At 46.0% G+C, this 26709-nt stretch overlaps 1 protein-coding gene across 2 annotated transcripts in view; it reads left to right on the top strand.

Annotated features, from left to right (window-relative positions):
• Positions 1-7914: 7914 nt before the first annotated feature.
• LOC121873519 (polyamine-transporting ATPase 13A3-like) overlaps positions 7915-26709 on the top strand; it is a 57960-nt gene continuing 39165 nt past the window's right edge. The window contains exon 1 of one of the 2 annotated variants that reach the window (XM_042377106.1): positions 7915-8366. In XM_042377106.1, coding sequence (XP_042233040.1) covers positions 8351-8366 — 16 coding nt within the window. In that variant the 5' untranslated portion in view covers positions 7915-8350. The remainder of the gene's footprint in view (positions 8367-26709) is intronic. The other variant, XM_042377107.1, reaches the window with a different exon arrangement.

Below are 26709 nucleotides of genomic sequence, written 5' to 3'. Positions count from 1 at the left end.
AAAAATTCGCCTCCGTATGACACCCTAATATGGCAGCAGGGTCTACCATTAGACAACACATTATGCTTCCAATATCTTCCCAGGCGGCAGTACCTCCCTGTTTGGTAGCTGCCTACTACGTACTTACCTTCTTAAATAGATAGTGTGCTACTTGTTTACGTTATTCTATACTTATAAATTTCATTACAGGAAATTGGACACTGGACACACATTTGTCTCCAACATGTAAACAACAGGAAGAACGGTCTAGTGCGCCCGACCTACCTGAGTCGGAACTTTGTGTCTTATATCATCTTGTCCATCACATGTTGGCCACAAACTGTACACTCGCGTGGCCGCATCCCGAGGTGACAAGTAGCTACAGGTGCTCCAGTGACGACCTGACACGTATTCTTAGTTCATGAACCTTTATGTCACGAGTTTTTTCATATAATCTTTATATTTTTCTTTAATAATCTCTGAATGGTTACAGAGTACAGGCCGCCTTTCTGTATTTCCCATATAATTTTTATTAAAACACTAAATAGCAATAACATAACATAACCTTGATCCAGATTAACAGATGTTCTCACGATAAGTATTCCTCGTGTAGGGACGCACCCAACTGCCTGATGTAAAGTAAAACATAACAAATAAAGTGCACAAAATAACATCACGTTTACTCTGTGACTAGCCTTCCATTAGAACCAGTTAAGTTTAGGGAGGAAACATCTAGGAGAGTCCTCCTTCAATCCTATCTTTGTTTTCTTTTGGTGTTTCCTCCCGTTATCGTTTTGTCTGCCTCGTTCCACCTTTCATCTCTTCGTAGAACATTTTCAGACCAAACAGTCAGAAAACGTGTCGAAGGTACTCAAGTCAAAGGGGTGTATGGCATGTGTTATATTGATATTACAAAGGGAGGTGGGGTGGGGGAGGAGATGGAGTTGGAGGAGGGATGGGGAAAGTGGAGGTGGGGTGGGGAGGAGATGGAGTTGGAGGAGGGATGGGGAAAGTGGAGGTGGGGTGAGGGAGGAGATGGAGTTGGAGGAGGGATGGGGAAAGTGGAAGTGGGGAGGAGATGGAGTTGGAGGAGGGATGGAGAAAGTGGAGGTGGGGTGGGAGGAGATGGAGTTGGAGGAGGGATGGGAAGAGTGGGGTGGGGAGGAGATGGAGTTGAGGAGGAGGGATGGGGAAAGTGGAGGTGGGTGGGGAGGAGATGGGTTGGAGGAGGGATGGGGAAAGTGGAGGTGGGGTGGGGGAGGAGATGGAGTTGGAGGGAGGGATGGAAGTGGAGGTGGGGTGGGGAGGGAGATGGAGTTGGAGGAGGGATGGGGAAAGTGTGGGTGGGGTGGGGAGGAGGTGGAGGAGGAGATGGGTGGAGGAAGAGGTGGGGTGGGGAGGTGAATTTAGTGGGTGTGGGTGGGGTAGGGGAATAATTTCCATATCTTGAAAGTCTATTGAGAGTCCTTGCATTAAGCTGACTCCACTGGTTTATCTAAAGACTCCCCTGGGACACTTAAGTCCATGCATGCTTCAGTTGAGTCTCCTCATGTTGTGGTCCAGAGCCCACGGGCCCGAATTCAGAACGGTGGTTCGAATCCTTGCTCGTAATTGAAGAAAATGCAAGAGATTACCCGGCCCGGGGTTCTGAATATGGGTAAATCCACTGCATGAAATCTCGATCAAGGAATCCCGATTCGCACGCCTGAGCCGAGCTCAAAACCCAGGCTTAAACCACCATTCTGAATTCGGGCCTGAGCCGAAAATCAGCTCTGCGAAAATTCAGGTTGACTTGTTATCTTGAATGATGGATGTAAGGGCGGAAACGATCCTCGGCTGAAGTTACCGCTGCAATCCTGCCTGTTTGTTGGTGCAGACGACCCTTGGGGGTGGTTGGACGGAGGATAACGGCAGCGACTATCTCCGCCACGAGCAGATTCAACCCAGCCGCCAGGTCAAGGTCAGTATTCAGCTACCCTGCTGTCCGTCAAATTCTGGCCAGATTCATCATAGGTCCTGACCTTCGTGGGCTGTGTTCCCAGACCTTCACCTATCAACTGCCAACTCTCTGGTCATCTACCACTACCGCATACCACGACCATCAGTTCGTCACATTCCGTCGGTGCCCCGGTGTTCTCCTGTCTTTCAAGACGTTGCTGAGTGTGGAGTGAATGGGATCGCCTCCCCTGCCCTGGAGTGTGCATCACCGCGGTTCCAGAACCTTCCCCAGGGCCACTGCCTTCAGAGGAAATATTGTTTGATTCCATTAATTGTTGACTCTTTATTGTTCGATTTCATCAATTGTTGACTCCATTTAATTGTTTGAATCCATTAATTGTTGACTCCATTATTTGTTTGATTCCTTTAATTGTTGCTTCCATTAATTGTTTGACCCCCGTAATTATTTGATGATTGTGTTGAGTGGTGTCAGAGTTTTGTGATATTTTTATAGTAAAGATGCCAACTTAACGGTTGTTTGTTATTCCTCGGAAACCATGGTCCTTGACTTCTCTTATATTAAGATCCTGATTACTCCGGTGTGAGGTCGGTCCCTAAGTCCCAGGCCTTTACAAGTGGCGACCTTGCCAGGATTGTCTCTTGACCTTTGGTTTCTGAGGTTTAACATCTGTTCCGGTGTTGTTGTAAGTCGCCGTGAGCGCGCCACCTTGCTGTTCAGGCCCGGAAGCAAGTGTTGTTCAGTGGTTATCCCTTCCTCTTAAAAGTACTTTGTTGCTTCCTTGTGCCGTGGGGAAGTTAATTAGTGTTGCTGCAAAGTACTGTGGATGCTGGTCATAGCATATTTGTTGTTTCCCTGTTCCGGTGCGGTTTCCTCGTTACCCCTGAGGCATTCAGTTGGGCTGGGTGCGGAACCAGGTTCTCCAGTCGGATCAACCATTTACTGGTCTGATTGAGCCATTTCAGGTGAGTTGCCTTGGCCTAAGGGTAAGAAGTTTGCTTTTTTTCCTTGTCCTTGGCCTTCGGATCATTGCGTCTGCTTTGAGGTGGAAAGATCTAAGCGGTGGCCCTGGGTCTACAGGTAAATTTAATATTGGTCAGTAGGGTGGTCACCCAACAGAATGCTGAGAGAGAGGAACGTCAGAGAGAGAGGAGGCACGTCAGAAAGAGAGAGAGGAACGCCAGAAAGAGAAAGAGAGAGAGGAACGCCAGAAAGAGAGAGAGTTGGAGGAACGTCAGAAAGAAAGAGAGTTCGAGGAACGAGAAAGAAAGAGAGTTCGAATTAGCTAAGTTGCAAGTAGTGCGACTTGAATCCGCTAGATTAATGCTTCAAGTAGACCAGCATCCTTTCTGCCATATACAGGACAATGTGGTAAAACCCAGCTTTGCCTGTGTACCGTGAAGAAGACATCGCTTCCTACCTTGTTAGGTTTGGAGTGGGGTAGCTGAGCTGCTTGGTGTAGCCCCAGATAGCTATGCTGTAAGGTTGCAGCCTTACCGAGTGGTAAGCCGGTAGAAATTACGTCCTTGCTCCGTCGACATCGAGATTACCCTGTTGAAGCAAGCCTTCATGAGGATTTTGCAAGACTTCTGACGCTTATCGCTGATTTTTCGCAGAACGAAGATTAGAGAGGGAGAAACGTATCAGCAGTTTTCGATCTAATTCCCATGTTTATTTCAATGGCTGGAGACATCAGGGGCTGAAGAAACCTTGAGCCCTCTCTAATTTCAAGGATATAGATCAGCTTTTTGTCTTCTACCCCAGACTGCAGAATTTTCATCAAAGAACACCAGCCAGCGACGCTTGGAGAAGCTGTGCATCTTGCCGACACTGGGCGTCTGCTCGCAACGCCTACTCCCAAGTCTTCTCCTGTAGTGAAGATTGCGCATTCCGCCCTCCGGTGAACCATCCCCAGGGAGTACACAGGAGTAGTTCACCAGCCGCGGTCACAGCCAAGTAGGCATGGGCACATTCGTTCTCGCTGTCCCAGGAATCCTCGCTCAAGACTGCTGACACTCATCAACCCAGCAATGGCGGTCGATTCTGTTTGGTGGACAAGAGCCGCCCCCGCTTATTGTGTCAGGAACAACTCACGGGGCTCCAGGGCATCCATTATCAGGACACTGGTTGCTCGTGGCATTATTAATTCTGAAGAAGCCCCTGCTCTGGACGCTGACATTTCCAGCTGCCCGAAGGTTAGTGTCGCTGACATTTAGGGTCGTAAGCACCAGTTCTCGTTACATTAGGTGCCACTCCGCGCGGCTCCCCCACTTCATCACTGGTTGACCAATGGGTAAGAGCCCCATTAATGTGCAAGTGCCCCTCATTGGTACGTTCCCGGTGTTCGTGACCCTAACGACCCGGAAACGTTAAACTCCCTCGCCACCAGCACCAGTCTCCCTCGCCACCAGCACCAGTCCCCACGCCACCTGCTGAGGACGACGACTCACACCTGCCGAGGTCGCCCGCCACCCTCCTCTCACGCCGCCACATATGCCTGCCGCCAAGGTCCAAGTTGTAGGGCCACTGACGGCGAAGGTGAAACGGACTGCATCCTGATCTCTGCTGAATTTATATACTGATCAGACGCCCAAGGAGCTCGCCAAGCTTCTAAGACTCTCGTGTGCCAATTTTTAAGCGGGTAAGGGAGAAGGTGACTTCCGGGAGGAGGATCAGGTGAGAGATGGGTCGGTTTATAAGTTTGTTTTATTAATGGGTGTTACATATCTTGTGTTTCATCCAAGCGTAATGTTAGCGGTAGGTCGGTTTTTACTTGTTGTCCCTGCTGTTTGTCGGGAGTAACATTCTCTCTGTAGCTCACAAAGAACTCTCTCTTGTAAGTCACTGTTCTCGTAGGAAAACTTAGAGAAGGTTGCTGATCAGTTTACTGGCCAGGTATGGGAGCGATATTAGAGCTTTTTGTAGTGAATTGTGATCAGTGCCCACGAGTGTCCGGGGCTGGCGGTAGAGTCCGGCCCTGTTCCACTTGAACTCCTTACCCATCGTTGGTGAACCATCTTCTCGGCAGCCATAGATTTTGTTGGACGATTCTCACCTCCTTCCTCTAAGAAGCCTAAATTATGATTACCACTTGTTAAAGCAATATAATTGCAGGACCCACATTGTCGTGTCCTTGACGACGTCACCAAGCTGGAGTTAGTCGAGGCACTACCCTGCAAGAGTTCCGTGAAGTTCCGGACGCCAGAATTGTTGATCTTGCTGCCAGTTGCTGCCAATTCCGGACGAGATAAGAATCTCCACAGTAAAATAGGCCCAAACTTAAACCCTTGACTGAAGTGGACCCCACGCAGTTCCTGATACGGCCTTACGTTTTGGACATATCAAGTTACCACCTATTCTTTTCTATGACCCTTCTTTATTGTGCAATATGTATTTAAGCATTTGTTGTAAGATGATTATGCTTTGTGTAATTAATCTAAGTTTAATCTACCTTACAGTAGGATTTTTGTTGGGGAGCAGTGTAAGGGCGGAAACGATCTGCCAGATACCAGTTACACTCGCTTCACTTGTTGGTGCAGATGACCCTTGGGGGTGGTTGGACGGAGGTGATATATAGCACTATCTCCGCCACGAGCAGATTCAACCCAGCCGCCATACCGTCAGTACCTAGCTGACCCTGCTGTCCGGGTCAAATTCTGGCCAGGATCTCATCATAGGTCCTGACTCGTGGGCTGTGTTCCCAGACCTTCACCTATCAACTGCCAACTCTCTCTGGTCATCTACTACTACCGCATACCACGACCATCAGTCTGTCACATTCCGTCGGGTGCCGGGTGTTCTCCTGCCTTTCAAGACGTTGCTGAGTGTGGCGAATGGACGCTTCTGCCCTGAGTGTGCATCACTGTTCCAGAACCTTCCCCAGGGCCACTGCCGAGGGAAATATTTGTTCATTGTTTGATTCCATTAATTGCTGACTCCCCTTTATTGTCTGGATTCTATCAATTATTGACTCCATTTAATTGTTTGAATCCATTAATTGTTGACTCCCATTATTTGTTTGATTCCTTTAATTGTTGCTTCCATTAATTGTTTGACCTCCCTGCATCATTTTTTTTGGATGATTGTTGAGTGGTGTCAGAGTTTTGTGATATATTTTTATAGTAAAGAGATGCCAATCTCTAACGGTTGTTTGTTATTCCTCGGAAAACCATGGTCCTTGACTTTCCTATATTAAGATCCTGATTAGCCTGGTGGGGGATTTCTATCCCTAAGTCCCAGGCCCAATGGACCAACCGTTAAACCTGCCTCCAGGCTGGATTAACGTGACGACGATTGACAAATCCGATCTCAAACCTGATTTGAATCTTTGTGTTGGCTCAAACCATCGTTCTGAATACCAACCTCTTCAATCTTTGCTCGATCTTTGGTTTAGGCCTTCATGAGATTTCAAACCAGCGTTCTGAATTGGGGCCATAAGTTTAAGGCCCATAGGCAGTGGTGGGCACGGTTCCGCTAACCGCTAATTAGCGAAGCTAACCTCCGTTAGCGGATTCGCGTTTTCGCTAACTTTGGAAACCATTAGCGGACCAATTAGCTCCCGCTAAATTTAGTTCCGCTAGCTTTAAGTCCGCTAACAAAATTTATACATGTTTGTTCCTGTCTGTTGTGAGGTGTGACGCGCTGACGCGTGTTTCCAACAGCCAGTCAGGCACGCTGCGACTGCGTGTTAGTACTGTAAAGTTTAGAGTTTTCTGTTTATTTACATAACTAAGACCAACAATAAGTTATATAAAAATGCACTGGTATAATGTATGTGGTTGGTATTGCATATTTACATGAATAATGAATAAGGCCGATAGGTTGTATGAGAATGCAAATTAATTATTTGTGAAATTGTGTACAGTGTACACCTTGATAAGTTGATCATCTGATCTTGCCATGATGCTATTTGCTACCTATGGTATACAGTACTATAGTTTTTGGATTCGTTTAATACTTTCTGTCTTTTCGTACAGTAAATAAAGATTATAAAGTGTATGTTGAAACTTGAATATAATAATAAAAGTTAGTGGTTAGCGTTAGCTTCCTCTAATTTTTTAGCTGTTTAGTGTGAGCGAAGTTAACTTTTTAGTTAGCAGATTAGCGGTTAGCGAAGTTATCTTTTCGTTTAGCTGTGCCCACCACTGCCATAGACACTATAAACATCTTACACACACACACACACACTCAGGTCACTTGGGGCACCCACTCCAGAGCTGAGGACTATCTACAACGCCTTTATTCTCCCCAAATTAATGTATGCGTCACCAGCCTGGTCGTCTTCTCTCAACTCCACCCAACAACGTCAGCTAGAGAAGGTACAGAAGAGGGCCTGCAGAATCATGCTCTGCACAGACTACTCCGGCTACAACAACGCTTCTTCCACCCTGGAAATGCCATCCCTCAGTGACCTCCACCACCAAGCACTAGCAAGGTTTGGCAGTGGACTACTGCACCATCCTCGTCATCGCCACCTCCTGCCACCGGCAATCCCCCGCCCACCTCCCACAGTCCGCCACTACAACAAAATTCAGCCCATAAGAGCCCGCACTGATAGATACAAGAATAGCACCATCCCATCTATTGTTAAAATAATAAACAGCTCCTCATTTATGTAACAGCCCTGTAAATGTATTGAACGCATATCATTATGTCTAAATCACATGCAAGTTTGTATATTTTCAGCCACCTGCTGCAACTCTATTAATAAACCGGTTATTATTATTATTATTATTATTATTATTATTTTTATTTTTATTTTTACTATGAACCTCACATTATCCACCAAGATCTCTGCTTTATTGGTGAGATGAAAATGTTAATCTCTCGTACAGTGTAAAAGAAGGTGACAAACCTGTTTGTTGCTGCATTAAGTCACTCTTGAACACACCTCTGTACGACCTTGACTGACTGTATAGCCCAGACGATACTTATAGGTGTGTTTGGGGCCGTCAATAGGAAGCAGAACAGTCAAGGTCGGGGATATGGGATGTGAATGTGTACTAGTGAATGTTATTGTCACAAGCCCACAGTAGAGTGTTTCCCATCATTATCTCCTGGACTACCGCCCGAGTGCCACACACACACACACACGCACGCTTACTCTCTTTCTCCCTCGGGCATTGATTTAGTGACTTTTATATCTCTCGGAGTGAGTGAGTGACCAGGGCAACGTGTAATGCTGGTGGCTCAGCTAAAATAGAACGTGATTACAATATAAAGTTTGTATCACCACTCCGGGATTAGTCTTGACTTTGTCGGAGTGGGGAGACACCCACCCAAACCCGTGTCGCCTCTTCAACTAGGGGACGGACTCGTTTACGATCTCGTCTTGGGCTCAAGTGACCCAGTGCCCGCCGAGACCTCGAGACTACGCCTCCAACACGTGTCCTCGTCGAGATTTGCCACGGCGACATGAACAAAAACAAAGGTGAGTGGTATCAACATAACTGCCAGGTCTCGTGGTATCAACATAACTGTCAGGTCTCGTGGTATCAACATAACTGTCAGGTCTCGTGGTGTCACATGATAAATGTCAGGTCTCGTGGTATCAACATAACTGTCAGGTCTCGTGGTATCAACATAACTGTGGGTCTCGTGGTATCAACATAACTGTCAGGTCTCGTGGTATCAACATAACTGTCAGGTCTCGTGGTATCAACATAACTGTCAGGTCTCGTGGTATCAACATAACTGTCAGGTCTCGTGGTATCAACATAACTGTCAGGTCTCGTGGTATCAACATAACCGTCAGGTCTCGTGGTATCAACATAACAACTGTCAGGTCTCGTGGTATCAACATAAACCGTCAGGTCTCACAACATAAGCTCGTGGTATCAACATAACTTCAGTCTCGTGGTATCAACATAACTGTCAGGTCTCGTGGTATCAACAACTGTCAGGTCTCGTGGTATCAACATAACCGTCGGGTCCGTGGTATCAACATAACTGTCAGGTCTCGTGGTATCAACATAACTGTCAGGTCTCGTGGTATCAACATAACTGTCAGGTCTCGTGGTATCAACATAACTGTCAGGTCTCGTGGTATCAACATAACTGTCAGGTCTCGTGGTATCAACATAACTGTCCGTGGTATCAACATAACGTCAGCTCAAACTGTCAGGTTCGTGGTATCAACATAACTGTCAGTCTCGTGGTATCAACAACTGTCAGGTCTCGTGGTATCAACATAACTGTCAGGTCTCGTGGTATCAACATAACGTCGTCTCGTGGTATCATAACTGTCAGGTCTCGTGGTATCAACATAACTGCCTGGGTCTCGTGGTATCAACATAACTGTCAGGTCTCGTGGTATCAACATAACTGTCGTGTCTCGTGGTATCAACATAACTGTCAGGTCTCGTGGTATCAACAACTGTCAGGTCTCGTGGTATCAACATAACTGTCAGGTCTCTGGTATCAACATAACTGTCAGGTCTCGTGGTATCAACATAACTGGTCGGGTCTCGTGGTATCAACATAACCGTCAGGTCTCGTGGTATCAACATAACTGCCAGGTCTCGTGGATCAACATAACTCCAGGTCTCCGTGGTGTCAACATAACTGCCAGGTCGTGGTATCAACATAACTGCCAGGTCTCGTGGTATCAACATAACTGTCAGGTCTCGTGGTATCAACATAACTGCCAGGTCTCGTGGTATCAACAAACTGCCAGGTCTGTGGTATCAACATAACTGTCAGGTCTCGGTATAACATAACTGGGTCTCGTGGTATCAACATAACCGCCAGGTCTCGTAGATAACATAACCGTCAGGTCTCGTGGTATCAACATAACTGCCAGGTCTCGTGGTATCAACATAACTGCCAGGTCTCGTGGTATCAACATAACTGTCAGGTCTCGTGGTATCAACATAACTGTCAGGTCTCGTGTATCAGCATAACTGCCAGGTCTCTGTATCAGCATAACTGCCAGGTCTCGTGGTATCAACATAACTGTCAGGTCTCGTGGTATCAACATAACCTATTCTCGTGGTATCAACATAACCGTCAGGTCTCGTGGTTTCAACATAACTGTCAGGTCTCGTGGTTTCAACATAACTGTTCGTGGTATCAACATAACTGTCAGGTCTCGTGGTATCAACATAACTGTCAGGTCTCGTGGTGTCACATGATAAATGTCAGGTCTCGTGGTATCAACATAACTGTCAGGTCTCGTGGTATCAACATAACTGTCAGGTCTCGTGGTATCAACATAACTGTCAGGTCTCGTGGTATCAACATAACTGTCAGGTCTCGTGGTATCAACATAACTGTCAGGTCTCGTGGTATCAACATAACTGTCAGGTCTCGTGGTATCAACATAACTGTCAGGTCTCGTGGTATCAACATAACTGTCAGGTCTCGTGGTATCAACATAACTGTCAGGTCTCGTGGTATCAACATAACTGTCAGGTCTCGTGTATCAACATAATCAGTCAGGTCTCGTGGTTTCAACATAACTGTCAGGTCTTGTGGTATCAACATAACTGTCAGGTCTCGTGGTATCAACATAACTGCCAGGTCTCGTGGGTATCAACATAACTGCCAGGTCTCGTGGTATCAACATAACTGTCAGGTCTCGGTTTCCAACATAACCGTCAGGTCTTGTGGTATCAACATAACTGTGAGGTCTCGTGGTATCACATAATCAGGAGGTCTCGTGGTATCAACATAACTGCCAGGTCTCGTGTATCAACATAACTGTCAGGTCTTCGTGGTGTCAACTTAACTACTGGTGGTCTAGTGGTGTCACATGCTAACTGTCAGGTCTCAGTATCAACATAACAACTGTCAGGTCTCGTGGTATCAACATAACAACTGTCAGGTCTCGTGGTGTCAACTTCTAACTACCAGGTCTAGTGGTGTCACATGCTAACTGTCAGGTCTCGTGGTATCGGGCACATAACTGTCAGGTCTCGTGGTATCAACATAACTGTCAGGTCTCGTGGTATCAACATAACTGTCAGGGTCTCGTGGTATCAACATAACTGTCAGGTCTCGGTATCAACATAACTGTCAGGGTCCGGCATCGTTAACATAACTGTCAGGTCTCGTGGTGTCGATAACTGTCAGGGTCTAGTGGTGTCACATGCTAACTGTCAGGTCTCGTGGTATCAACATAACCTGGGTCAGGTCTCGTGGTGTCACATGCCAACTGTCAGGTCTCGTGGTGCCACATAACTGTCAGGTCTTGTGGTATCAACATAACTGTCAGGTTCCGTGGTATCAACATAACTGCTGTGGTCTCGTAGTATCAACATAACTGCCAGGTCTCGTGGTATCAACATAACTGTCAGGTCTCGTGGTTTCAACATAACTGTTAGGTCTTGTGGTATCAACATAACTGTGAGGTCTCGTGGTATCAACATAACTGTGAGGTCTCGTGGTATCAACATAACTGCCAGGTCTTGTGGTGTCACATGCTAACTGTCAGGTCTCGTGGTATCAACATAACTGTCAGGTCTCGTGGTGTCACATGCAAACTGTCAAGTCTCGTGGTGTCAACATAACAACTGTCAGGTCTAGTGGTGTCACACATGCTAACTGTCAGGTCTCGTGGTGTCAACATAACTGTCAGGTCTCGTGGTGTCAACATAACTGTCAGGTCTCGTGGTGTCACATGCTAACTGTCAGGTCTAGTGGTGTCACATGATAAATGTCAGATCTCGTGGTGTCAACATAACTGTCAGGTCTCGTGGTGTCACATGCTAACTGTCAGGTCTCGTGGTGTCAACATAAAAGCACTATGCAATCTGAAAAATGAACGATGATTTTTTAAACCATTCCGAGATGACAAGCCCCATTCTGCTCATTCTCACATTCGAGAAGTTTTTGTTGAGAGCATATTGTACATTTTAATTTAGAGGCCTACGTCTCGTATTAACACATGCTTAAGATAAACATTATATTGGCTCGGATCTGTCACCTGAGTATGAATCACTTTAAAGTGTGTAACCCAAACATAGCACAATATAACGTAAATATTGTAATGACTTTTTAATTATCAAGTTTAGCGGAAACTGTCATGTGGACAAATCGATCTTATTTACATGACCAAATTGGCCATCCTATATTATTGACCCAGTTGACCTCAAAATTAATCTTTAGAGTAAAAACCCAGTAAGGCATCCACCAGCAGGTTGTTACCCATCCCATAACCAATGGATGCTTAATTTTAATGTAAAACGCCGTTACCAACTTTGTTTTTTGGAGGACTTGACTTGGGCAACTTACTAGGTACAGTAAGAGGTGTATAGATGACTGATAACAAGTAGTGATATGACAGAGTATCTTAACTCTCTTTCTCAACATTCTAAAATATTAAGCTATTAATTCTTTTATCTTATCTTATCTTGTCTTCATCACACTGTATATACAGTATATACAGGTATCTTGGTCTTAGTAAGTAAATTAAAGTATAATGGTGTTTTTGTCCTCAATATATACAGTAATTTGTTATGGTGTCTCAGAAGTATTGCATTTTTATATACTTGTGGTTTGATTTATTTATGACAATGGTGACGTTTATGACAATGGTGACGTTTATGACAATGATGACGTTTATGACAATGATGACGTTTATGACAATGATAACGTTTATGACAATGGTGACGTTTACAAATATGAGCGGGTGGGAACAGAGAGGAAAGGAGAACGAGAAGGATGACTTCACTGGCTAGCTAGACCAACCGCCTGAACGGGTACTAGTGGTGACTTTTTACGGTTAACAAATTTATTGGCAAAGCTTGGAGTACAGTTTGCCTCTTCTGAGTAATTCAGCCAGGTCTTGACGCCGAGAGGAGTATCACTTCTCACTGCCACGCAGGACAGAGGTTCATACACAAAGAAATATATCATATTCATTAACAGTATATATAGGTCAGAGTCATGTGGGTGATATCACTGTTCACTGCCACACAGGACAGAGGTTCATAGACAGTAGAAGTCATATTATATTTGAGGACTAAACAGTGTGGGTCAGCAGCAAATTTTGGATAGACAGCAAGAATTTCATCAAGCACTCCTGATTCAATGTAGTAATTACATAGTTCATGATGCAATAAGCCAGGTGGCCTGAAGTCTTTGACAATGTCACATTCAATAATATAGTGTTCAAGTGTATGCTTTAAAGGTTTATCACAAAGTATACATGCTGAGTGTTGTGTTATGGCTACAGCGCCACTAATTTGCCAGATGTATATATCCTAGCCTAATTCTGGCCACGACTACAGTATATCACATTGTCTGGTTCTGTCCTAATGCTAGATCAGAGTTCATGATTTTGACTTGAATATTTTTAAGTACAGCATTGGACAGATCAAGGTTCCGGTCCACATTTTATTTCTTGCATGCCTCATTGGCCAGTCTATCAGCACGGTCATGATACCTAATTCCAACATGGGACGGAATCCACACAAATTCAATACGAAAGTTGTTCTCCTTAGCAGTTATCACATTTCTTTTAATATCACAGACAACTTTAGACATAGAGCCTGACAGTCCGTCAGGCTCGTCTAAAGTTGTTCATTGATTTTAAAGCACATTGGGAGTCACGGAGAATCACCCCACCTCCATTAGTTCAGTTTGTGTTGTGCTGGCCCAGTTGTTCAGCCTTTGCATGTTTGACACTTTCATCTCCTTTTCTTTATATATTACAAATGCACAGCCTGTTCTACCTGTGTTTGTCTGCACAGAACCACTAGTAAAATGCATAACATTCACTTGATTTAATACTTTCTGTGTCTGTTAATAGTTTCTAGTGTGACACATCTCATCACATCAGTGTTTAACATTTGCTTACTACCAACAGGAGTGTAATTAATAGGAACTGATATATCCAGCCAAGGAGGAATGACATTAATAATGGGTCTGTCTGGGGTGATTGGGACATTCAGTTTCTACAGTCTTCTGTGGAAGGTTAGCAAGATAGTCGGGATTACTTAACCATCAACTCAGTTTGAGCTGTAGTTTACGGACCATTGTTCTTCAAAAGTTTGACACAAAATATGGTATTAAGTGGAGCTATCCTTTCAGATAGAGAGGGCATCCCGAGCTTTTTCCTTATATTTACAATTTTGGTAGATTTTGGCCATCCTAGAGTGATGCTCATGGCTTTATTTTGTGCTACCCCCAGGCTGTTTAGTTGTATAAAGGGAATAGTTACAAGATGGAGAGCATGATAGTCAACTACAGATCGAATGAAGTGAAGATAAAAAGTACGAGCATAGGTGGTGTTAATTCCATAGCTCTTATCAGCAAGTGTTCTGAGGGGTTTAATGAGCTGCAATAGTTTGGGGCGAAGGTTGCCGGCGAAGTTCGCATCATTCACACTAATTCCAATTATATTTATAAGAGCTACATACAGCAGTCCCAAGGGAGACGATAATTTAGTGGGTGAATAAGAGAGAGTGGAGGAGAGGCGTGGGACTGCTGTTGGTGGCCTTGGTACACACACACACACACACACCGGCAGGAAATGGCGGGAAGGAAAGTTGGCTCATGGTCGCCTTGGACAACACGAAAGTAAAAAAAAAAAAAAAATCATATACCTACCCGCTGCTCTACATTGATCTTACCCTTGACGACACGACACTACACACGCTACAGACATTTGTTTATTTAGTAAGGAATATTACAGCCATTGTTAAGATTTTGTGTTGGTTGAATCGAGTTATCGTTTATTGCATATCTCTCTCTCTCTCTTGCACAATGTTATTTTAACGCCAGATGGGACAGGAAGGTAATTTGGGTGAGATATGAAGGGAAAGAGAGCAAGGGTGGATGGGAGAGAGGATGCGAAATGAAGGAAGGGAAAGAGGAAAATGGATGAGGCGAAAAGAGGGTGGATAGATGGGGAATAGTATAGGAGACAAAAGGAAGGGAGGGAGGATGGGAAAGGAGGAACCCAGCATGCAGCAGCCTGTCGCTCACCATACAAAAACATAACAAAAACAGGGTCTTGGCCCACCACCCAGTACTTACTCCTCTCTCTTTCCTTCCTCTCCATCTTCATCCTGACACCTGCTGACCGTGCAGTGGAGGGCTGACTCCTGCTGACTGTATAGTGGAGGGCTGACTCACCTGCTGACTGTATAGTGGAGGGCTGACACTTGCTGACCGTGCAGTGGAGGGCTGACTCACCTGCTGACTGTATAGTAGAGGGCTGACACCTGCTAACCGTGTAGTGGAGGGCTGACTCACCTGCTGACTGTATAGTAGAGGGCTGACACCTGCTAACCGTGTAGTGGAGGGCTGACTCACCTGTTGACTGTATAGTGGAGGGCTGACACTTGCTGACCGTGTAGTGGAGGCTGACTCACCTGCTGACTGTATAGTAGAGGGCACCTGCTAACCGTGTAGTGGAGGCTGACTCACCTGTTGACTGTATAGTAGAGGCTGACACTTGCTGAGTGGAGGCTGACTCACCTGCTGACTGTATAGTAGAGGCTGACACTTGCTGACCGTGTAGTGGAGGGCTGACTCACCTGCTGACTGTATAGTAGAGGGCTGACACCTGCTGACCGTGTAGTGGAGGGCTGACTCACCTGCTGACTGTATAGTAGAGGGCTGACACCTGCTGACCGTGTAGTGGATGGCTGACTCACCTGTTGACTGTATAGTGGAGGGCTGACACCTGCTAACCGTGTAGTGGAGGCTGACTCACCTGTTGACTGTATAGTAGAGGCTGACACCTGCTAACCGTGTGGTGGAGGGCTGACTCACCTGCTGACTGTGTATAGTGTAGGCTGACTCACCTGTTGACTGTATAGTAGAGGGCTGACACCTGCTAACCGTGTAGTGGAGGGCTGACTCACCTGTTGACTGTATAGTAGAGGGCTGACACTTGCTGACCTTGCAGTGGAGGGCTGACTCACCTGCTGACTGCATAGTAGAGGGCTGACACTTGCTGACCGTGTAGTGGAGGGCTGACTCACCTGCTGACTGTATAGTAGAGGGCTGACACCTGCTGACCGTGTAGTGGAGGGCTGACTCACCTGCTGACTGTATAGTAGAGGGCTGACACCTGCTGACCGTGTAGTGGATGGCTGACTCACCTGTTGACTGTATAGTGGAGGGCTGACACTTGCTGACCGTGTAGTGGATGGCATAAATATACTTCCTCACGTCAACACAAGAGGTGAGTTGGGTGACGTGTGAAAGAAAAGGTCGTGTATAATGAGGGGATTGTCTTCCTGATTGGGCTCTACTTTCATCCACCGTCGACCTACTTAACGACCACAGGCGACCATGACTAGGCAAGGTGGCTGACGATCCCTCCACTACTGTTGATAATCTTGTTCAGGATTATTCTGAAGCTTAAGCTGGTAAGCTGAGCCACGGGTCTTCTTCCTTCTGTATGAAGAACTAATTTATATTCGTTCTGCATGACAAATTGGCAACTTTGAAGGTGTTTCCTCTAAGTTCTTGTAGCGCCTGACTTTCTGGAAGTGGTCTTCCTACCCTTACAGGATTTTTAATGTCATTGAGGTTCTCCCTGTTGTGACTTGTCTGAAGGGTTGTCAGTCCCAAGTCTTTCAATCAACCATAATGGAGGAGCCGCTTGTGTTCAGGGATGATTTTAGTTGCCCTGCAGTGTACGTCTTCTGGTGATGTGACACGTATGAGAAAGTTCTGGTTTTGGCCACCGGGTATATGGAAAACATGACTGTCGCAAACAGTGAAAAAATCTTTGAATCATTATTGGAAAAATAGGATGAGTCACTCAGCTAAATGGGTTTTGAGAGTGAGGAGAGAGGCTGGTGATGGTTAGGTTCTCAGGGGTGGCGGAGTCATCTTGTATAATCGTTGCTATGCGTGAGGGAGGGAGACTGTCAGCCCTCACCATTGTCGGTATACTGATTAACTAGGTGCAATTATTACCATCATCGAGACAGTCTAATCGTTTGATTAGCAATAATTGTCGTTGTTGATGTGTTGCATGTCATTTGGGCCCCAGTCTTAATAGTCTAACCTAGCCTAACCTAACCTATTCTATTCTATTCTATTAGGACTGGAGGATCTTTGACTTCTCACATTATCAGTATAATAGATTCCCTCTAAAGTGTGAAGTGGCGTCAAGGTACGTGTACACTGTAGACTTTTTAGCTAGATTTGCTCTAGAGCTCTCTAAATAGTGTAAACAGAAGTGAGAGCGCTCTAGCTAAACTTCGTCTCCGATCTCGGTAGGGTTGTTGTAGTCTAGCTAGTGTTGTAGTGGACACGAGGTGGAGAGCACGTGCTGAGACTGCTCTAGGTCTATTTGTTGATTTAAATAGATTTCTTTGTTCTATCTAGAGAACTGCTTTACCACGCGAGTAAAATGTCGTCCAATGAAAGATGAAAGTGGGATAGTAATAAGACAATGTTATTAATACAACAATATGAAAGGTTCGCAGAACTGTGGAATGTGTCGTTGATGGAGTACCGCAATAAAGAAAAGAAGGCAAATGCTATAAAAGAAATAACAGAGATATTAAATATTCCCGAATCAGAAATCACACGAAAGTGGCACAATTTGCGTTGCCAAATGAACAGCGAAATGAGAAAATTAAGAAAAAAAGAAGAAAAGTGGCATCGGGGCTGTTGATGTGATTTTGAAAAGAACATGGGAATTCTTCGACACTCTCCACTTCATGATTGGATGTAATAAACCGCAAGGAAGCACCAGTGCTAATATGGGAAGTAAAACAAACTATGTTTTGTAATCATATGATCATATATTTTAATCATACATATCAAAAGTACGACCAAAAACATTTACTTATATTTCACATACCGCCTATTTATTCAAAAATATTTATATTGCCATGGAACCTCGTCCTTTTCTGTCATGAAATAATGTTTAAACTGATCACGAATATCTTTAGCCGTCCTAGTAGAATTTTTAGTAGTAACTGAACGTTGCAAGGCATGCAAAGTGCTGGCAGGCAAACCGTCTTGTCTCCAACTTCCTGCAGTACAAATTTCATCAACTTCCGTATCGAACGTTCCAGAGGGAGCAAAAACACGGGCTGAGTTATTTCGAGAGAGTAAAAAATTGTGTAGAGCAGATATGTATAATACAATTTGCCTCACTCTTTCTGGGGCCACCTCCATCGGCCGTCTTATGATGCGAAATCGGGCAGATATCAATCCAAATGCGTTTTCCACTACTCGGCGTGCTCTGGATAATCTGTAGTTATAAATGCGATTTGGAGCAGGTTGATTTGTGAAGGGAAACGGTTTCATGAGGTATGACTTCAATACAAACGCATCGTCAGCAACAACAACGAATGGTACAGGATCATTGTTATCTGTACAATCTAGCCGTCGTCCAATTGGTATATTCAAAAGATTGTCCTCTAAAGCTGTTGATAATGAGCAATTTGTAAATACTCCTCCGTCAGATATTCGCCCATTGCAACCGTGTTTAATGATGAGTTGAAAATATATAGAAAGTTGTATAAAATATACAAAATGTACTTAGAAATATTGTTGATTTGTCAAATGTCACTATAATGTAATGAATGCTATTTTGTGGTAATTTTTCTAAAATTATTATTTTTTGGGGGGGGGGGAAACGCACTCTATACATTACATACATGTAGTCATACAGTATAAATGAAGAACTGAAAGAAAGAAATATTCATTATTACTCTTGCTGAAACAGCATATGCTAACCAAATTGAAGCAAGAACAAAAAAGTCACAAACTCTCCACTGCGGCCTTGGTCAGACTGACCATATCGGACGTGACGGTGTTGACCAAGGTAGTTAGATACCTACCTTGGTGTTGACAACCTGACTCGTACTGTCGTACACTGCGGCTCATCATCAGTGTTGACAACGGCACTACATATAATAAAAATACGTTAACGATTATTATGGTCTTCAGTTCCCGCTATTTTAATTATATCTAAGGTAATTTATATAATTCTTTTTAGTCAGACAACAAAAAGGAGGTCAAATTAACGTCCGGCTCTAGGTAGTACCGGACGGAGGACAGAGTGCTCAAAAGTCGGACTGTCAGGCCTAAAGCCGGACGTCTGGCCACCCTATTACCATAGTGAATTTAAGCGTTTTCTTTACCCATTGACCTGCCGTCTTAAGAAAAAATTCCGACCGTCAACTCGTTCATTGGCGCCCATTTTAGCGTGCTTATAAACCCTGGTAGTTAAAGCACCTCTGTGAAAAATTAGTGACTGTAAGTTTTGTTGCAACTTAACACAATGAAAATGTTTATCTGCGTGAATAGTTCCTCTTATAAACTTTCCCGTCATAAACTTTTTTATTACTTGTTTATCTTGAAGCAACTGCCGCGTAAGGATGACTGCATTCTTATATTATGTTAGGTCTAGGGATAAAATATGCCTTTTAATATTTCGTCTAAATGTGTCCCAAATTATTTTATGAGGCAGGGATTGGGTGCTGCATGTTCCTGTGGGCTGATTAAGTAACAGGTGAAAGTAGCTACGTACTGGCTCCCCTGTTAGCTGACTTGATTGTGGCCAAGCGTGTCGGGAATAGTTACCATGAGAGAGAGAGAGAGAGAGAAGGAGGAGGTCGCTAGGATTCCAGCAGCGAATTGCAAAAGTTTTTTCTTCTGTTATCTACATTTGGTGATCTTCGTGACCTCACACCTTCACGTCCTGGGCCCCGACAACAACGTTTGTCGTCGTTGTCTTATGTTCAGTATAATTTTCTTACAGCAGGGGGGCTGGGTTAGGTCAGGTTAAAGTTGGGTACGGCTAGGTTAGTTTGGGGTGAGTTAAGTTAGGTCAGGCCAAGTCAGGTTAGGTTGGGTTAGTTTGGGGAGTTAGGTTGTCATAGTTATCGTCAGGATGGTCTCCGTGGTTGGCGTCGTCATGGTGGGGATGAAGGTCTTGTTAGCTGTTCTTGGCCAGGGAAGAGAATATAAACAAGCTAGATTAATTTGTTCGTAGTTTGTTTTGACTCAGTTTGACGTAATGTCCCCAGGAAGATGATGACAGTCGCCACACACACACACACCAGGTGTTCAGTTAATGAGGGATTTATTTCTTTGTTCATTGTTAATAACCGTTATTATGTCGTGATGTAATTTAGTCGTTTGTTGTTGAGAGTTTCACCAGTTTGAGAGATTCATTAAAGACAGTGTTTGTTCAGTGTTACGCTGTCAAATTTTATGTTCTTAATTATTAAAAATAAAAGAACGCATTGTAGGGGTATCGAGATATTAATGTTGTCTAGCACTCAGGATGGAAGGAAACTCTAATGTGGTTTTCTTATATAATATAAGTTATATGATAGACAGTCTGGTGCTGGAGGTGCCGTGTGGTGAGGAGCTGCTCAGTAGAAGACGTTCGGTGAGTAGCGTGTTGAAGGAGGTAGATGTGCAGGAGCTTCGTTAGAGAAGATGTTGCCTGTTGCTGGCCTCCTGGTTGAATGAATGTTAACAACGTGGAGCTTGCTGGAGGAGGTGTTGCTTGTTCAGGAAAATGGGCAGAATGAATCTCAATGGAGAGACAGAGCTTATATACCCAGCAGCAGCCGCCAGTCCTCTATGAATCATGTTGGGAAAACCCAGAAAGTTGCCGGTGAATAGTTTCGTTGCTAAGCAACCGTACCATCTGGCGTCAGCTCTCGCTTGGTTGCTAGGAGACGCCAGCACGTCGGAATGCGATACACAGTTGTAGGGGAGACGTCCACTACAGCATTATATCACTTGCTAGCTTTTAGACTTCATAAAATGTGAAATTGGGTTCCATAGGCATGACTGAGCTTTAGGGGCAGTGTGAATACAGCACACTATACAGTTTAGTAAGCCTTCGGTACATAAGGCAGTGTGACCGGTAGGCTACTGCGTCACTTCCGCTCCTTGTAAAGTTGTTACCCACTTACAGCAGGTGGCCTGGGAGTGAACTGGCGTTGTATCCACTCGGAAACCGCACCCCTCAACTATCAGACCCAAACCCTTAAACCAAGTCTTGTCTTGTAACGACCTTGAAACATGATAAGAATTGGTAAGCTGTAAACCACCACCCTCACCACCACCACCAGCCTCACCCTCACCACCACCACCCACCACCCTCATCACCACCACCACCACCAATACCCTCACCACCAACACCACCCTCATCACCAAAACCCTCACCACCACCACCCTCGCCACCATCACTCTCACCACCATCACTCTCACCACCACCAACACCACCCTCACCACCAATGATTTCATCAATATTAAGCTTCTGCAAAATAACACATTCAATGTTCATAAGAGACAGAAAATTGAGACGCTGCTAGGACATCGTTGAACGAAGTTCATGTTTTATATGCTTCAACTTCGAGAATGTTTGGATTTGGGGCCCCCTTAGAGTCGGGAGGCCTGAGGCCAGTGCCTCAAGTGCCTCATGGTTAATCCGGCACTGCTTACAAGTACCCTTAAGTCTCTTTCACAAGTCGACTTCTCTAGGTTGATGTTGTTAAGGCTGTATACATTGACAGTATTTGTTCTTCCAGTATTAAGTACGCTGCACTTGCTGGTGTTGAATTTCATTTGCCATTTTTCTGACCACTCCTGCAGTATATTTAAATCTTCCTGTAGTACATTTGCATCCTGCCCTGAGTTAATCTGCCGCCCTATTTTGGTGTCATCCGCAAACTTGCTTATGTCACTGCTGATCCCAGTATCTAAATCGTTTATGAGGGTGGTGAGGGTGCTGGTGGCGGTGGTGAGGGCGTTGGTGGCTAGGGTGGTGGTGGTGGTGTTGGTGCTGTGAGGGTGTTGGTGGTGAGGGTGCTGGTGGTGATGGTGGTAGTGATGGTGGTAGTGAGGGAGGTGGTGGTGATGGTGGTAGTGAGGGAGGTGGTGGTGATGGTGGTAGTGAGGGAGGTGGTGGTGATGGTGGTAGTGAGGAAGGTGGTGTGGGGTATGAGATGTTTGGTTCACACTCAGGATGGGATGGAGAAAGGAAACTCACAATGTGCTCTCTATATACATGTTGTATTGGATGTACAATGCAGCTTGGTGCTGGGAAGGCAGCATGGTTACAGGCGTGATGTAGAGAGAGCTGGTTGGTGAGGACGCTCAGAGAAGGACAGCTTGTGGGTCGCCATGCTCGCCAGCGGGAGAGAGGACCGCCAGGCAGGCGGAGGAGCGAGGACCGCCAGGCAGGCGGAGGTGTTGCTGGCTGGTTGGTGTAGGTAGAAAGAGAGGGAGATCACCACGAGGTCAGGTCTTAAATAGCGGGGGTAGGCGTGGCTTAGCAGTTGACCCCCGCTCCGTGGTGTATGGCGGCGCTGGTTGACCTAGACCACGAGGCATACACTGGGGAATTGGTGGGGTCGGCTAGGCAGCGACAAACAGCGTTTGTAGGGGAGAATTCCACTACAATACTCCCCCTTCCCTCCAGGCTGTGTAGGAGACTTGTTGTCTGCAGGGTTGCATAGCACATGTGAGGCAGAACGGGCGGTGCGTGCCTCATGTGAGACAACGGCGATGGCGTGGATGAGCCGGTCGCTGGATACAACTGTCTAGATACACAATATCTGTGGGAGTAGAGAGGGAGAATAAGGGTGTGTGGAGGCGATGAATGTTGTGCTTCCCTCACGGCAGGTACAGAGTCGACAGATGCGCCTGCTGGGGTGTGTGGACCTGGGTCAGGAGCAGGGGCTGTGTCAGCAGCAGCGGATGAGGGCTCGTGACAGCAGCTGGGTCCACGACAGCAGCAGGGTGCAGGACATTAGCAGGGAGTACCTGAGGGAGAAAAGAGGGGTGTGTGGGTCCGCACTCAGGAACAGAGGCCGCATCAGGGGCGGCAGGGGTTACTGCTGGGCCGGGGTCGGCGTCTGAGGCAGGACGGGTGTGCTGGGGTCGGAAGAGGAGCTGCTCTAGGGTGTCTGACCTGCGGTGTAGAGACAGTAGCTGTAGAGTCGATGAGAGCTGCTTCTGTGTGGATAAGCCAGTCTTCCATGTTGCTTGAAGACTGGGAGCGTGATCAGTTTCTCCTCCATCCTGTGTGAGTGCGAACTCCGGGAGTCACCATTTGTGGGGTATGAGATTGTTTGGTTCACACTCAGGATGGGATGGAGAAAGGAAACTCACAATGTGCTCTCTATATACATGTTGTATTGGATGTACAATGCAGCTTGGTGCTGGGAAGGCAGCATGGTTACAAGCGTGATGTAGAGAGAGCTGGTTGGTGAGGACGCTCAGAGAAGGACAGCTTGTGGGTCGCCATGCTCGCCAGCGGGAGAGAGGACCGCCAGGCAGGCGGAGGAGGAGCGAGGCCGCCAGGCAGGGCGGAGGAGGAGGTGTTGCTGGCTGGGGTGTAGGTAGAAAGAGAGAGATCACCACGAGGTCAGGTCTTAAATAGCGGGGGTAGGCGTGGCTTAGCAGTTGACCCCCGCTCCGTGGTGTATGGCGGCGCTGGTTGACCTAGACCACGAGGCATACACTGGGGAATTGGTGGGGTCGGCTAGGCAGCGACAAACAGCGTTTGTAGGGGAGAATTCCACTACAATACTCCCCCTTCCCTCCAGGCTGTGTAGGAGACTTGTTGTCTGCAGGGTTGCATAGCACATGTGAGGCAGAACGGGCGGTGCGTGCCTCATGTGAGACAACGGCGATGGCGTGGATGAGCCGGTCGCTGGATACAACTGTCTAGATACACAATATCTGTGGGAGTAGAGAGGGAGAATAAGGGTGTGTGGAGGCGATGAATGTTGTGCTTCCCTCACGGCAGGTACAGAGTCGACAGATGCGCCTGCTGGGGTGTGTGGACCTGGGTCAGGAGCAGGGGCTGTGTCAGCAGCAGCGGATGAGGGCTCGTGACAGCAGCTGGGTCCACGACTGCAGCAGGGTGCAGGACATTAGCAGGGAGTACCTGAGGGAGAAAAGAGGGGTGTGTGGGTCCGCACTCAGGAACAGAGGCCGCATCAGGGGCGGCAGGGGTTACTGCTGGGCCGGGGTCGGCGTCTGAGGCAGGACGGGTGTGCTGGGGTCGGAAGAGGAGCTGCTCTAGGGTGTCTGACCTGCGGTGTAGAGACAGTAGCTGTAGAGTCGATGAGAGCTGCTTCTGTGTGGATAAGCCAATCTTCCATGTTGCTTGAAGACTGGGAGCGTGATCAGTTTCTCCTCCATCCTGTGTGAGTGCGTCACTCCGGGAGTCACCATTTGTGGGGTATGAGATTGTTTGGTTCACACTCAGGATGGGATGGAGAAAGGAAACTCACAATGTGCTCTCTATATACATGTTGTATTGGATGTACAATGCAGCTTGGTGCTGGGAAGGCAGCATGGTTACAAGCGTGATGTAGAGAGAGCTGGTTGGTGAGGACGCTCAGAGAAGGACAGCTTGTGGGTCGCCATGCTCGCCAGCGGGAGAGAGGACCGCCAGGCAGGCGGAGGAGCGAGGACCGCCAGGCAGGCGGAGGTGTTGCTGGCTGGTTGGTGTAGGTAGAAAGAGAGGGAGATCACCACGAGGTCAGGTCTTAAATAGCGGGGGTAGGCGTGGCTTAGCAGTTGACCCCCGCTCCGTGGTGTATGGCGGCGCTGGTTGACCTAGACCACGAGGCATACACTGGGGAATTGGTGGGGTCGGCTAGGCAGCGACAAACAGCGTTTGTAGGGGAGAATTCCACTACAGTGGTAGTGAGGGAGGTGGTGGTGATGGTGGTAGTGAGGGAGGTGGTGGTGTTGGGTGAAGGGTGACGAGTTTATCAGTGGTCATAGATAATTGTACAGGAAATATTCTAAAAATGATACCAGGTGTGTGTGTGTGTGTGTGTGTGTGTGCATCAGAGAGAGATTAGTCGTGCCTGTACTTATAGCATACCTGGCAGTGTTACCAAGTTTCATCAGTGTTTACAACTGGGCTAAGGTGGTCAAGGTCTTGGTATTACTACACCTTCAGTTGACTGAGGGTTGGATGACCTAAGGTTAGACATCGCAGCTTATTTCATCGCATTAATGGACACCCCAGCTTATTTCACCTTTAAAAATTAACCACTCTAAAGTTAATCTAACCTAACAGCTTATTTCACCTGAAGATTCACCACCCTAAAGCTAACCTAACCCAGCTGATTTCACCTTAAGATTATACACTGGTCAACATAAAAAAAAATTTTCATGGTTCTGGATCAAAACAGTCTGATTCTAGTGTAATTGTATGTGCTGAACTCAATTATGACATTCGTATAGCTGTATCAGGCTCAGTTTTCCAGAACCAGCATATCTATATATTTAGTGTACCATGCTATTCATACAGTAATTTATATGCTCATTGGCTCCACTTATGCAATTATTTTGTCCTGATTTGTGCTTTTTTGTTTGTTTCAGTTTGCTGATTCATGATATTGCATATCTACACCTGCATGATTTGTAATTACTCTGAAATTAACAAAACATGGAACGTCGCAAGTGTGTGAACGGTGCTGACAGTTTTTGCTACATATGTGGTGCCTTCACTCCTGGTAGCCTCAAGAAACCAATCACAAAAGCTGTTCGACTGAACTACAAAAGTTACTTCAAATGTCATTTGGGTGACCAAGACAAGAAATGGGCACCTCATGTAGCCTGTAAGTCTTGTGTTAACCACCTGAGCGAGTGGATGTGTGGTAAACGAAGTTCAGGAATGCCGTTTGCTGTACCAATGATATGGCGTGAACCTAAAGACCACAGTAGTGACTGCTACTTCTGTCTCACAAATATTAAGGGAATAAAAATCAAGACACGAGGCAAGGTACAGTACCCCAATATTGCTTCTGCAATCCGACCAGTACCGCACAGTGCTGAACTTCCAGTCCCAAATCCACCGACTGAACAAGAATTGAGTGATTCCGATTCTACCTCTACCTCAATGGAAAACGACTACCAGGATGACTCTGAAAATACCAGGCCTAAACTATTTACTCAAGAAGCGCTTCATGATCTCATCAGGGACCTAAACTTGTCAAAAGAAAAGGCTGAAGTTTTGGGATCCAGACTAAAGCAGCGTAACCTGCTAGAAGATGGAGTGCATATCACTACAGCGCGTTACCGACATAGACAGCTGTCTGCATTTTTCAAGATGGCAAACAACCTTTGTTATTGCGAGGACGCAGTATCTCTCATGCAACAACTCTGCAAGTCTGAAACATACAAGACAGAGGATTGGAGGCTGTTTATAGACTCAGGAAAAGACTCTCTGAAAGCTGTTCTTTTACACAATGGCAATCGGCTTCCATCTGTCCCAATAGCACACGCAACAAAAATGACTGAGAGCTATGAAACAATGAAAATTCTGTTGGCCGCTATAGAGTATGAGAAACACCAGTGGAAGATATGTGGCGATCTCAAAGTCATCAGTTTACTACTGGGCCTTCAGAGTGGCTACACAAAGCACATGTGCTTTTTGTGCTTGTGGAACAGCAGAGCTGATGCAGAGCACTATGTGAGAAAGGATTGGCCGACAAGACCAAGAGATGCGCCTGGAAGGTTTAACTGTGCTCACAATCCGCTTGTAGATCCAGAAAAGATATTTTTGCCTCCACTGCATCTAAAGCTCGGTTTGGCTAAAAATTTCATCAAAGCTATGGATCAATTCGGTGCTGGGACTCTATACTTATCTCAGAAACTAGGTGGTGTGGTTTCCGAAGCCAAGTTGAAAGCAGGTGTCTTGAATGGACCACAAATTCGTATACTAGTTAATGATAGCGAATTCACCAAAACATTGAACCCACTGGAGAAAAAAGCATGGGAATCATTTGTCAATGTGTCAAAGAATTTTCTTGGAAACTATCGTGCTGACAACTACAAAGAAATCGTAACAACCATGC

This window comes from Homarus americanus, unplaced genomic scaffold, assembly GCF_018991925.1.
Source record: "Homarus americanus isolate GMGI-L3 unplaced genomic scaffold, GMGI_Hamer_2.0 scaffold30858, whole genome shotgun sequence".
NCBI classification, from domain to species: Eukaryota; Metazoa; Arthropoda; class Malacostraca; order Decapoda; family Nephropidae; genus Homarus; species Homarus americanus.
This window is presented reverse-complemented; position numbering and strand designations above follow the sequence as displayed.